This window comes from Aquarana catesbeiana, linkage group LG02 (assembly GCF_042186555.1).
Source record: "Aquarana catesbeiana isolate 2022-GZ linkage group LG02, ASM4218655v1, whole genome shotgun sequence".
NCBI classification, from domain to species: domain Eukaryota; kingdom Metazoa; phylum Chordata; class Amphibia; order Anura; family Ranidae; genus Aquarana; species Aquarana catesbeiana.
Window position 1 is genome coordinate 78,602,933 of NC_133325.1, and position 14,443 is coordinate 78,617,375.

The 14,443-nt window shown below is 42.5% G+C and overlaps 1 protein-coding gene across 1 annotated transcript; it reads right to left on the bottom strand.

Annotated features, from left to right (window-relative positions):
• Positions 1-346: 346 nt before the first annotated feature.
• On the bottom strand, positions 347-3,375 carry JRKL (JRK like). Its single transcript, XM_073613058.1, has 2 exons — positions 2,502-3,375; positions 347-2,405 (listed from the first exon to the last, which is right to left on the bottom strand). The coding sequence occupies exon 2, from the start codon at positions 2,370-2,372 to the stop codon at positions 639-641; it is 1,734 nt and encodes a 577-aa protein (XP_073469159.1). The 5' UTR covers positions 2,373-2,405; positions 2,502-3,375; the 3' UTR covers positions 347-638.
• Between the last annotated feature and the right edge of the window lie 11,068 nt (positions 3,376-14,443).

Consider the following 14,443-nt stretch of genomic DNA (forward strand, 5'->3'; position numbering starts at 1 on the left):
TTAATATTTCACTCACAAACATGGAATTGATCCCGGCTAGGGCTGCACTCCCATTCACATGGGCAGAAAAATCAATCCCATATCTTGGAATTCATTTAACAGCATCTCATTCTGACTTATTCTCAACCAATTATCCTCCTGTATTAAGACAGATCACAAATCTAATAAAACAATGGTCGCAACTTCCTTTATCCTGGATAGGGAAGATTAATGCAATCAAAATGACTATTCTACCCAAATTGCTTTATCTATTCAGAGTCCTCCCTATTCCAATTCCTTCCTATTTTTTGAGAATAGTACAAAAAAGAGCAACTTCTTTTATACAGGGGGTCCCCGGGTTACGAACGAGATAGGGACTGTAGGTTTGTTCTTAAGTCGAATTTGTTTGTAAGTCGGAACGGTACCTTTTTTAAGTGCAAATCCAGTCTCAGAGTCAGGAAGTGAGATTAAATCCATCTAATGAGGATACAGACAGCAGTAAAAACTTAAGTGGCTCTATAAATAAATAAATACAACGTAGACAGGTGTTTGGTTTAACATATTATTTATGTTTACCTGTGCATGTAGATGCAGATACATACATGTAAATTCCTAAACATTTTCAAACACTGTACAGTACTGTACAGAACAGTACAACCTTAAACAATTATGGTAGAGGATGATGGGCTTGTTGAAGAGGATGGGACTGTTATTATAGAATCTGATTCAGCTGCTGGACTCTTGAAGTAGGCATCAAGGGATGTTTGCACAGCGCTTTTCTTTATCTCATCATAAATAGCCCTGTAGCATCTCAGGCCGTCAGTAACTGTACGATAAACTTTGGTAAACCTCTCTGTATCAGGATCTTGCTCCTCTAACTTTGCCATTCCTGCTTCAACAAGATGAAAAGCATCAGATAACCGTTTTGTAGAAAACTTTTTCAATGTTGGAGTTTCTAGGTCCTGGTTTTCTTCACTAAATGCTGCCATCTGCTGCTCTAGTTCCATAAGGTCTTCATTGCTTAATTCTTGCCCATGGGAGTCGAGTAACTCGATGATATCATTTTCACTGATGTCCAACTGCAATTGATTACCAATAGTAACTACAGCTTGCCTGGTTGCCGAGATTTCTTCATCTGTAAACCCCAGAAATTCTTCTGTGAATTGGGGGCACAAATTTTTCCAAACACCTCTCATATTTGTTTCTTTCACTTCAGCCCAAGCATCAGCAATATTTTTGATGGCATCATAAATGTGATAATTCTTCCAGAACTCTCTTAAGGTCATCTGATCCTTTTGGGTAGCCCTGATAGCTTGTGAGAATGTCCTCCGTAAATAATAGGCCTTAAAGGAGGCTATGACTCCTTGATCCATAGGTTGAAGTAGTGATGTGGTGTTGGGGGGTAGAAATACCACCTTTACATTGGGGTGCAAGTCAGCTAAAGTGTTTGGATGTCCAGGGGCATTGTCAAGGAGAAGAAGAATTTTGAAGGGAATGTTTTCCCTCAAACAGTAACGTTCAACAGCAGGGACAAAATGGTTCAAAAACCAATCTTCAAACATTGTAGCTGTAACCCAAGCCTTTGTATTTGCCCTCCAAATAACAGGAAGAGATGCCTTAGTGACATTACGTAGTGCCCTGGGATTTAAGAAGTGATGCACTAACAAAGGCTTGAGCTTTAAATCCCCAGATGCATTACCCCCAAGTAAGACAGTCAGCCTGTCCTTTGATGCCTTATGTCCTGGTGCACATGTTTCCTCTTTTGAAATGTAGGTCCTAGCTGGCATTTTTTTCCAAAACAAGCCTGTTTCATCTACATTAAAAATTTGTTCTGGCATATAACCTTCGTTGTCAATAATAGCTTTCAATATCTTGGGAAAATTATTTGCAGCACTTACATCGGCACTTGCTGCTTCACCTTGAACTCTAATGCTATGCAAATTAGCTCTTTCTTTAAAGCGATTGAACCAACCCCTACTTGCACCAAATTCTTCATTGCAATCATCTTCTCTTGGATGGGCAGCTTTTAAATCGTTGAAAAGGCTTTGAGCCTTTTCTTGAACAAAAGTAAGACTGATAGGTATGTTACGCTGATTTTGGTCTTCTATCCAAATTGTCAGCAGCCTTTCCATCTCGACAATTAAACCACTGCGTTGCTTGGTAATAATCGTAGCATGCATTGGGGTATGGCCTTTCACATGCTCCATTATTCTACCTTTATCTTTTAAAATCGTTGCGATCGTTGACCGATTGTAGCCCAATGCTCTGCCAATAGATGATGGAGTTTCACCTTTTTCTGATCTTTTTATTATTTCTAATTTATTTTCCATGGTGATGGATCTTCTTTTCTTTGCTGTATCACCAGCACTTGCATCAGATTTGTTTTTCGGCATTTTGAAGACAAAAAATGTGGAATGAAGTGCACTCTAGAAAAGAAGAACAAGAAGGAAAAAAAGTGTAGCAGCCAGCCAATTTATTACCAATTTATTCTAGTTAGACTGGAACTGTATAAAAACACTCACTGTGGCGGCAAGATAGATACAGGTATGCCCGGTTGTTGTGCGTCCTCAGAGCCGTCAAGCACTGTGGGATCCAGTACAGTACAAAAAAACAGGGCTAAAAGAGAACAGAAGGATACAGTAGTGGTTACATTCACGACCAAGCAAAGATGGTATAAAAAACATGCGCGATTGGGTGGGGGCTCCGCATGGGTAGATGGCATGGGCTCGTGCTGGGACACAGGGATACATTCTGTCCCTGTGTTCCAGCGTGGGCTCATGTCGTCTGCCTATTGTGGAGCTCTCATTCAATTGTGTGTGGTACAAGCAGGGCCGGATTTGCTCTCCCTGCCACCCCAAGGCCAAGTTCCGCAATGCACCCCCTCCCCGCCAACCGAACCACCCCCCCCAAAAATGGCAACTGGATGGCAGGAGTGGCATGGTTAGTTCAAATATGTTTTGTTTCTTTTTTTTTTTACCACTTTTTTTTTTTTTTGTAGCTTGTCGTTTACTTTTTTAAATTTTTGTATAATTTTTTTTATTTTAATTATTCTTTACTTTAATTACGTTGTTATTTTTTTTTTTTATTTAATTAATACTGTATTTCTTATTTTTTTTTATTTTTATTTTTTTATCAATTTTTTTTCATTTAACTTTATTGCTATCACACAGGAGAAAACAATTCCCTGTGTGATAGCAATTGGAGGTGACAGGTTCCCTTTATTGACCCTGTCACCTCCTAGCACTGCTAGATTTTCTTTCATAGCTGAGAGGGGAGGAGCACAGCTCTCCCCTCTCACTCTTTACATGGCGGCAGGGACAGGAGGAAGCAGAGGTACAGTACACTGCATATTAAACATACAGTATATCTTAAGCATATTACAGTACTGCAGTACAGGCTGCTCACCTGATGGCACAGCAGGGAGATGGGTAGACGGTGTGTCCAGGCAGGCCGGCCGTGGTGCACCTCCGTGGGGCAGCACTCCTAGGAAAGACCGGGGATCCTGGAGGCCTCACTAGGCCGGACAAGGCCGCGGCCACGACGGGCAGTTGTAGCGGCCTGGCAGGCCACTGGCAGTCCCCCGGACCGTGGACAGGCAGGCAGGATAACGAGGGGGGCCCCTTAACTTCACAACCAGGCCAGGAACACAGGAACGGCTCACACTCCAGCAAGAAGAGGGATGGCGCCGGCCGGCAGTGACGTCACTCGGGCCCCGTTCGTAAGTAGGGGTCGTTCGTAAGTCGGATGTTCGTAAGTCGGGGACCCCCTGTATGGGGTTCTTCTAAACCACGTATACCTATACACACACTACATCTTCCCAAAAATAAAGGAGGCCTGGGATACCCTAATTTTACTAACTACTACAGAGCAGCACATTTGGCCAGTCTGTCCAAATACCATGCAAAACAGGAAATCCCATTATGGGTATTTATAGAGGCTTCAGAAAATGACCCTCTATTAATATCAAATTTATTATGGCTTGATCCTAAAGACCGCTTTAAAATTCATAATCCCATAACTAAACACTTCTTATCTCTCTGGGATAAACTAAAAACCAAATATCAGTTACAATCTCCACACAATCCTCTCCTTTCTTTTATCAGAAATCCGGCCTTTTATCCGGCATGGATCTACCCAAATTCTTTTAAAGCTTGGACAACATCAGGCATTCAGACACTAAATGACTTCATAGCATCTAAATCATTCCTTTCATTCCCATCGCTTAGAGAAAAATATGATCTACCAAACTCTGAGATATTTAGATATCTCCAAATCAAAAATTTCTATACACCATTCCTAAAGGGGGATACACCATTATCCCAATTATCCATTTTTGAATCAATCTGTACAAAAGATCCATTTGCTAAAGGTACAATTTCATCACTTTATAATCAATTATATGGAGTAGCAAATCTTAATAGACCCTCTTACGTTCAGAGGTGGGAGGAGGACCTGGGACGAACTTTAGAAGACACGGACTGGTCTAATATATGGCTCACATCTAAGTCATCTTCACCCAACATCTTGGCACTGGAGACAAATTATAAAGTCCTAACTCGCTGGTACCTTGTACCCGCTAGAGTGGCAAAATATTCACCTAATACCTCAGCTCTTTGTTTTCGAGGATGCCCAGAAATAGGCACATATTTACACATATGGTGGACGTGCCCAGTAATCCAAACCTTCTGGAAGGAAGTCTTCGTGATTGCATCTAAAATATTTAAAAAAATAATACAACCAGATCCATATTTAACTTTACTTAATCTAAAACCGGAATGGTTAACACTCTCTCAATTCAAACTTATGATCCAACTAATAACGGCTGCAAAACAAACAGTGGCCAAGGCATGGAAATCTCCTACATTGGTACTAGCAGAAACAATTCACAGAATGAATAATTCAATGTCCCATGCTAAGATGGTAGCCATCGATCAAAATCAAATTCCAAAATTTGAAAAACTCTGGCATCCTTGGATAAAACAACAGTTCCTGTCAAATTTCAATGACTCTGTCCTGTTGCCATGGTAACAGATTAAATGACTTACAGAGACACCCATTCTAAGGCTTCAAAGAGAACTAAAAAGAATAATAAACTGACGAGCGGGACAACCTTGTGGACCATACCTTTACCTTTCAACCCTTTTTCTTCTTTCTCTTTCCTTTTCTCCACCTTATGATTAAAGCTCATTATCAGAATTTATTTGACCTATATACACTCTACTTGTAAACAATATGTATAGTAGGTATAAATCATTTAAATACCTACAAAAGTAACTAAGGAAATGATATATATCTTTAATTTAGGTTTACGTGAACCCAATGTTTAATATTTGAAATTTCATGATATTTACCTATATAAACCCTACTGTAGAACAATGAGCTTACTTTATAGATCCTTGTAAACTTACTTTATGTATCTTTATGTATCTTTATAACATTGTATACTCAATAAACTTCTTTTGACAAGGAAAAATGACAACAACAAAAAATTTACACAAAGTTGTCACTGAAATTATATTTTGCTCAAACTTGTCATGAGCATATGTGAAATGACACCCCAAAATACATTCTGTTGCTTCTCCTGAGTATGGGGATACCACATGTGTGGGACTTTTTGGGAGCCTAGCCGTGTACAGGACCCTGAAAACCAAGCACCGCCTTCAGGCTTTCTAAGGGCGTAAATTTTTTATTTCACTCCTCACTACCTTACACAATTCCGCCATGAAATGCCCAGATAGCACAACTCCCCCCCCAAATGACCCCATTTTAGAAAGTAGACACCCCAAGCTATTTGCTGAGAGGCATGTTGAGTCCATGGAATATTTTACATTTTGCCACAAGTTTCGAAAAAATTACAATATTTTTTTTTTTTTTTTTCCGCAAAGTTGTCACTAAATGATATATTGCTCAAACATGCCATGGGCATTTGTGAAATTACACCCCAAAATACATTCTGCTGCTTCTCTTGAGTACGGAGATACCACATATGTGGGACTTTTTGGCAGTCTAAAGAACAAAATATTACAGCGCACACATGCAAAAAAGACATTTACCTCCTGCAAGGCTGGTTAAAACACCTAGACATTTTCAAAAACCATTATCAAAAAATATGGGGATTTGGTCACACCGTATTGCTATATGGTGCTTAAGCCCACTTACTGCGACAAAGTACCCCATGGTTATTGGGTTCTACGCTATCCATAGAATGGGAGATCCTGCTTCTCTGAACCTTGGGAGCCATACAATCCTCTATATGGGAGAACTAAAAGGTCTCCACCTATGACACAGGTGGACACTAATGAGAGGCACTGATGAGGGAGTGGGGTGCTCCTGCCCAAAAGGATTTGGTCAGAATCCATACAATAGACAAACAAGATATGGGGTACTTATCACAGTTATGGAGGCCCTGAAATGTCCAGATAGCACAACCCCCCCCCCCCACCCCCTAAATGACCCCATTTTGGAAAGTAGACACCCCAAGCTATTTGCTGAGAGGCATGTTGAGTATTTGAAGTTTTGAAAATTGAAAAAAAGAAAATATATTTTTCTTTTCTTTCTTCATTTTCAAAAACAAATGAGAGCTGAAAAATACTCACCATGCCTCTTAGCAAATATCTTGGGGTGTCTACTTTATAAAATGGGGTCATTTGGGGGGGGGGGGTTGTGCTATCTGGACATTTCAGGGCCTCCATAACTGTGATAGGTAGTGAGAAGTGAAATCACCATTTTATACCCTGGTCCTGTACATGGCTAGGCTCCCAAAAAGTCCCACACATGTGGTATCCTCGTACTCAGGAGGAGCAGCAGAATGTATTTGGGGGTGTAATTTCACATATTCCCATGGCATGTTTGAGCAATATATCGTTTAGTGATAACTCTGTGAAAAAAAAAAAAGTATTGTCATTTTCCCGAAACTTGTAGCAAAATATAGAATTTTCCATGGACTCAACATGCCTCTTAGCAAAATAACTTGGGGTATCTACTTTTCAAAATGGGGACATGGGGGGGGGGGGTTGTTGCTATCTGGGCATTTCATGGCCTCTGAAACTGTGATAGGTAGCAAAGAGTGAAATAAAAAATTTACGCCCTTTGAAAGCCTGAAGGCGGTGATTGGTTTTCGGGATCCTGTACGTGGCTAGGCTTCCAAAAAGTCTCACACATGTGGTATCCCCATACTCAGGAGAAGCAGCAGAATGTATTTTGGGGTGTAATTTCACATATTCCCATGGCATGTTTGAGCAATATGTCATTTAGTGACGACTTTGTGAAAAAAAAATGTATTGTCATTTTCCCTGAAACTCGTGGCAAAATATAAAATATTCCATGGACTCAACATGCCTATCAGCAAATAGCTTGAGGTGTCTACTTTCTAAAAAGGGGTCATTTGGGGGGGGGTTGACCTGTCCTGGTATTTTATGCACAACATTAGAAGCTTATGCCACACATCACCCACTATTCTAACCACTTGAAGACAAAGCCCTTTCTGACACTTTTATCTACATGAAAAAATATTTTTCTTTTGCTAGAAATTACTTTGAAGCCCCAAAAATTATATATTTTTTAAAGCAAATGCCCTACAGATTAAAATGATGGGTGTTGGTTTTTTTTTTTTCACACAGCATTTGCTCAGCGATTTTTGGGGAAAAAAAACACTTTTTTTAATTTTAATGCACTAAAACACACTACATTGGCAAAATGTTTGGTAAAATATAAAAGATGATCTTATGCCGAGTACATAGATACCAAATACAACATGCTTTAAAATTGTGCACAACCATGCAGCGGCGACAAACTACATACATTTTTAAATGCCTTTAAAAGCCTTTACAGGTTACCACTTTAGATTTACAGAGGAGGTCTACTGCTAGAATTACTGCCCTCGATCTGACATTCATGGTAATACCTCACATGCATGGTGCAATTGCTGTTTACATATGACACGAGACCAACGCTTGTGTTCACCATTGCGCGCAAGCATGGGGGGCAGGGGTGCTTTTTTTTATTATTATTATTATTTATTTTGCTTTTTTATTTTATTCTTACACTGTTCCTTTCATTTTTTTTTCACAGGGAATGTAAATATTCCCTATGATAGCAATAGGCAGTGAAAGGTATTCTTTTTAAAAATAATTGAGGTCTATTAGACTCTAGATCTCTCCTCTGCCCTCAAAGCATCTGACCACACCAAGATCGGTGTGATAAGATGCTTTCCCAATCTCCCAATGGCATTGTTTATATCCGGCAAAACAGAAATTGTGAAATGCTCGTAGCTTCTGGTTTCTTAAGCCATAGAGATGATTGGAGCCATTCTGGTCTTCGATCAGCTCTATGGTCAACTGGCGGAACCACCGGCTGCATTCTCAGGTTCCCCAGTGGAACAGGAGAGCCAGAGAAAATCATAGAAGACGGTGGGAGGGGGGGCATTCCCTTCCACTGCTTGTAAAAGCAGTCTAGTGGCTAACTAGCTTCTAGGATTGCTTTTACATGAAAGCTGACCACTGGCTGAAAAGAACAATACAAAGATGATACCTAAACCTGCAGGCATCATTCTGGTATAAGCACTCAAAGTCCAGCAACATACCAGTACGTTGCTGGTCCTTGTTGGGCATATACGCTGTTGCTGTCAAGATAAATAAATCAGTGCTGCAGCTGAATGGCGTACCTGAAAAGCAAACAATGGTAAAGATAAAACATTAACTCAATAAAACAACAATAATCTGTGTAAAAAAAAAAAGAGTAAAAAATATATATCCCGAAGCATGGGGGCAATCCGCCCCTAATGTTAGGGGCAAATTGCCCCTCCATCCCTGCCCCCATGCTTCAGCATATATGCTCTTTTTTTTTAACTGTTGTGTTGAAATCACCTCCTACAGCACTGGAGTCACTGTTGCTGTCAAGATAAATAAATCAGTGCTGCAGCTGAACGGCGTACCTTAAAATAAAATAATGGTTAACAATAAAACACAGTAAACAGTAAGGTATAAAAGAATTACATACCTGAAAAGCAAACATGATAAAACATAGTAACAATAAAACATTGCAGTTAAAAAATACAGTAAAAAAGAGCAGAACAATAGAGAGAGAACGGAGAAAGAATAAAACAACAACAATTTTTGGCTTTTTTTATTTTGTTTCTTTTTTAACTTTTTTATTTATATTTTTTTTACACTTTTATTTGTAACTGTAACGGTAACGGTTCCAGGTTTGGGTCTCTAAAAATGTGATGGCATCTTTAGAGACCCTGTGAAAGTGTGTCCTAGTCTACGCAGTGCTATACCCTACGCTATTACTCCACTAGTGTGGAGTAGCGTTCGAAACATTCACCGATGCAGAGACCAGGTTGGTCAGGACAGGAGGGACAACAATAGTGGGTGTCACGCTTGCTACAGACATGACATCTTCTTTGGGGTGATCGATTGGCAGGGGTGCCAGGGAGGACATACGGAAAATGCCTCCCATGCAGCCGACTCACTGCATTTGCATTGGGAAGTTGGGCCATAGCACCCTCTGGAAACAGAAGGGCTGTGATGATCTCTTCCTGGAATTTAAGGATGGATCCAGTTCATCCTGAAGCTTTGTATAGCACATAAGCGTTCAGCAGAGCCAATTGAAATAAGTATACGGACACTTTTTTGTACCAGAGTCTGGCCTTATAGGCAAATAAGTATGGCGTCATCAACTGGTCATTGAGGTCCCCCCTTCCCAAATTAAGGTTGTATTCGTGGACACAGAGGGGTTTCTCCACAACACCAGTCGCTGTTGGAATTTGGACCATCGTGGCTGCGTGAAGGTAGGACAGAACAAAAACATTCTTATTATCCCTCCACTTCACAGCGAGCAAATTATTACAACTCAAGCAGGCTCTCTCCCCATCCTAAGATGGGAATCTACAAGCCGGCGATTAGATCACATGGTGCCACATGTACCAATTCCATGATCAAACAAGTGATCTAAAAAGTGGCATGCTTGTGTAATAATTGTCCACATACAAGTGGTTCCCCCTTCCGAATAAGTGTGACACCAAGTCCCACACAATCTTACCAGCGCTCCCTATGTAGTCTGGGCAGTTCTCCGGCTCTACGTAACTATCTCTTGCCTCGTAAACCATAAAACTATATGTAGTGGTTTACGAGGGGCCGAATTTTGTAGAGCCGATCGTATTCAGGGTCCCCCCAAGGACGACAGAGTTCATTGTCATTGAAATGCCTGAACTGCTCGTATCGTGTCCTGGTCATGGAGGTAGAGAACACAGGCAAATGGTGAATTGGGTCAGTGGACCAATATGTCCGCAACTCACTTTTTTTAGTTATGCCCATGAGGAGGGATAGGCCCAGGAAGGTCTTAAATTCGGACACCGTAATAGGCCTCCAATCTCTGTCAAGGGTCAGTTGGAGATTAGTGGCGATAAATTGACCAGCATACAAATTGCTTTGGTCCACAATAGATCTATAGAGATCTTCCGTGAAAAACAGAAAATAAAAATCAAGTGACGTAAAATCAACTGTTTCCACCTGAATTACGGTTTGGCCAGTGAATGGGGGAAGTACGGGTGCTGCAGAAGTGGTGGGCTCCCAATTCAGATTGGCAAATGCAGCAGGAAGGGCACTATGGGCTCAACGGGCCTGTCTTTGTCTTCTTGGTGGCTGTGGGACACTACTTGTGCTAGCCACCTCACCAGCTTGAACTGCACTTATGGGACTCGCCACGTCACCAAGTGTTACTGTAGTGCTGGATGTACAACCAGGATGTACTAGGCCGCTGGTGCTTGCCAGTTCACTAGAAGGATGAGCGGCACTAGTACTGGCTCTCTGCTCCATACGACAGCAGAAGAACAGGGTCAGGTATGCCTGACCTTGGCAGGGACCACTACTCCGTCGTCAGAGCTATCTGTCAGGGTGCCGCTTTCCAACTACAGGATCGTATTCTGAGCCTGAATCTGACAGATTGGTGACAGGTGACTTCCTCTTCACTCATCTGTCATGCTCAGAAACGTGTAGGCCTTTTCACTAGTGTACCTTCGATTAGACATTTGGGCCTCTAAAGTTACTGGTACAACTAGTGAGACTCACAGGAAAAAAGAGCACCTGACTGTCTGCGACTGCTTCAAACTCTACCAAAAAAACTGTTAGCATTTGCAGGGATCAGGCCTGACTCTGCAAACGCTGCAGTTATGTGTTTTGTAAGTGACAGTTATCGATTGATACTGCACTTGGGTGGGCTGAGCAGAGGGGCTAAACGCAGGTGCTAGCAGGTATCTGGGCTGATCCCGCTAACACTGCGTTTTTGGGAACCCTAAACTACTGGGGATGCTAGTATAGATCTGATCAGATCAAAGATATTGATCCGTTCAGACACTATACTACTAAGGGAGGTGTATGGTGTGTGTGTGGGTGTTAGCTCTACTGGTGGCACTAATCTAATGCTGCCTGTGGCGACTCGGATCCTAACTGACGCTAAAACCTAACTGATGTCACCCGCTGGGTGATCAGGGGGTTAAACCTTTATTTAGGTAATATACGGCTGGTACCCTGATGCTATAAAAAAATAACTAACTAACCAGAGTCACCCATAACACTAATATGGTGATCACTGGTGACAGGGGGTGATCAAGGGGTTAAACCTTTATTAGGGGGGTTAGGGGGGTACCCTAAAGCTACCTGGGCCTACCACTAACTGCCCTAAGGCTGATTAGTGTCACAAATGACACCAGTACAGTGATCAGTGAAAAATCGGACAACTGCACTGGGTGACACTGCGATAGGGAGTGAAGGGGTTAACTGGGGGGGGCGATTGGGGGGTGACAAGTGTACCTATGTGTGCTGGTGTTAGTGTAGTGTTGGTGCAACTTACTGTGAGATGTCCTTTCTCCTCTCTCTGGAATGAAAAGAGTTCCACGAGGGGAGATGACATCACTTACTCTGCCTGTGTTTACACTTACAGGCAGGGAAAAGATTTAATTTGCCAGAACCGATCAGCAGGTCCAGGCCATAAATCATTGGCCTGGACCTGAAGATTGATCAGTTCTGGAACAAATCCGATGGTCACGCACGCAGCGGGGGCGCGCGGGCGCACCCCCTGGCGGCGAGAGCATGCCCCGTACAGGTACGGGATTTCGCGCAGCGGTGCCATTGTGCCACGCTATATATACGCGAGCCGGTCGGGAACCGGTTAAATGACCAGTGATTTATTGATGCTTACAGTGAAAGTATTAAAATGATAAATTCCTTTCAATATAGTGCCTGGGGGGTCCCCTTAGTCCACCTGTAAAGTGGCACATCTGTACTGTGTATAGAAGCTGCTGCATCAATAATTGCATTTATGAAGTCCAAAAAATGAAAAAGTGTCATGGAAAGGTAGTTTTGAGGCTTCTGTTGGTCAAGAGAGGAGAGGTGGAGAAGGTGGCCGCCTAAGTGATGCATTTCTGAATGTATTTAGTCCTCGCTGCCAAGGGATGTCAGCTTCCACATCCCATCGGCAGCGCCTGCATCACATGGTGGATGATTATCTAGGGGCGAAAACAGAGATGGAGAGCTTTCCAGTCAACGATCCACTGGCTTACTGGGTCATGAGAATAGACCAGTGGCCAGAACTTGTCCAGTATGCTATTGAGCTGCTGGGCTGCCCTGCATCCAGCGTGCTTTCCAAACGCGCATTCAGTGCTGCTGGAGATTTTGTTAGTGATCATAGAACGCGTCTGTCCACAGACTCCCTGGACCGTCTGACTTTTGTCAAAATGAATCAGTCCTGGATTACCAGCAGCTATGAAGCCCCTGATGCCGTTGTCATCGATTAAGTGTTTTTGGGATGTGGAATCTCTGCAGGACTTCTAGGCTGCCTAGTGTTGTGGGTGTTGATTTCATCTAGAGGAATGTTTTTGGTGTAGGTTTCATGGGCACAATTAACACACAAAGAACAATTTTTCCACACCTATTTGACAGGGACTGTATTTTTTTTTTCCATTGCAGCAGATGGGGCAGAGAAATTTGCTGGCTATTGTGGTGGTGTGCTGCTGGCAGATGTGCTGCAAGGACCTGGGACACCCTGTGCTATACCATCATCCCTGTCAGTGGAGGCTGCCGAGAGGTCATGAGGTATAGCAGGGACAGACTGAGGTGAGTAAGGAGGAGGGACAGATTCAAGTCAAGTATGTGGTACCCAAATGGTTGGTGTTTTTGCCACACTTGATGTGCTTGAGACAAAGGTGTCGGTGGAAGGAACCGCAGAACACAAACGGGGAAAGGCACACACACGGAATTGTACCACATTCAGCAAGCTTAGACCTGCACGGTAGACTATGACCAGAATTTGTCAATGTAGATAGTGAGACAAGTAAGTATTCACTGCTGTTTTTGTAGGAATGCTGCTCATTCCATTTATTTTTAAAAAGCAACAGAGTCACTTTAAGATTTTTCCTATTAATGCAACTCTGTTGCTTATGTGTATCATATCGTATTGTATCAATGTGACTGTACAATCTTTTTTGGATCTACCAATATCTATGTAATGTAAGGACCTGCACAACTGGACACACATTGAATAAATCATTCAGGTTTGTCCTCATATTGCATAATTTTGTATGTTTAACCACTTCCCGCCCAGCCTATAGCAGAATGACGGCCGGGCGGTGGTTGCATTATCCTGACCAGACGTCATATGCGGGGGTGCGCAGTGCGGCGATTGGTGGTGTGGTGTGTCACTCTGACACACCGCAACTTCGATCTAGATAAAGAGCCTCTGACGGAGGCTCTTTACCACATGATCAGCTGTGACCAATCGCAGCTGATCACAGCAGCATGAAACCAGGAAGTCCTTGTAAACGGCTTTCCTCAGTTCGCCCTGAGAGAGAGAGAGACGATCGGCGGCTCTCCTGTCAGAGGGTGAGTCTGCGCTGATAATCAGCGCAGTGATTATCAGCTCAGCCCCCATCAGAGGTGGCCATTACATCTGCCAATATCTGCCCATCAGCTGCCAATCAGTGCCCATCAAAGTGCCAATCAGTGCCCTTCACAGATGCCAATCAGTGCCCATCAGTAAAGGCTGTTAGTACCTCATCATCAGTGCTGCCTATCAGTGCCATCTATTAGTGCCCATCAGTGCCATCTATTAGTACCCATCAGTGCTGCCTGTCAGTGCCCATCTGTGCCACCTATTAGTGCCCATCAATGCCCCCTTTTAGTGCCCGTCAGTGCCACCTATCAGTGCCGCCTATCGCTGCCCATCAGTGCTGCATATTAGTGCACAACTGGACACACATTGAATAAATCATTTAGGTTCGTCCTCATATTGCATAATTTTGCATGTTTAACCACTGTGACCATCGGTGCCACCTTATCAGTGCCAACTCATCAGTGCCCATCAGTGCCTGTCAGTGCAGCCTCATTAGTGCCCGTCAGTGAAGGAGAAAACAAAATTTTATAACAGAAATTAAGAAAAACGTATTTTTTTTTATCAAAAATGTCTGTCT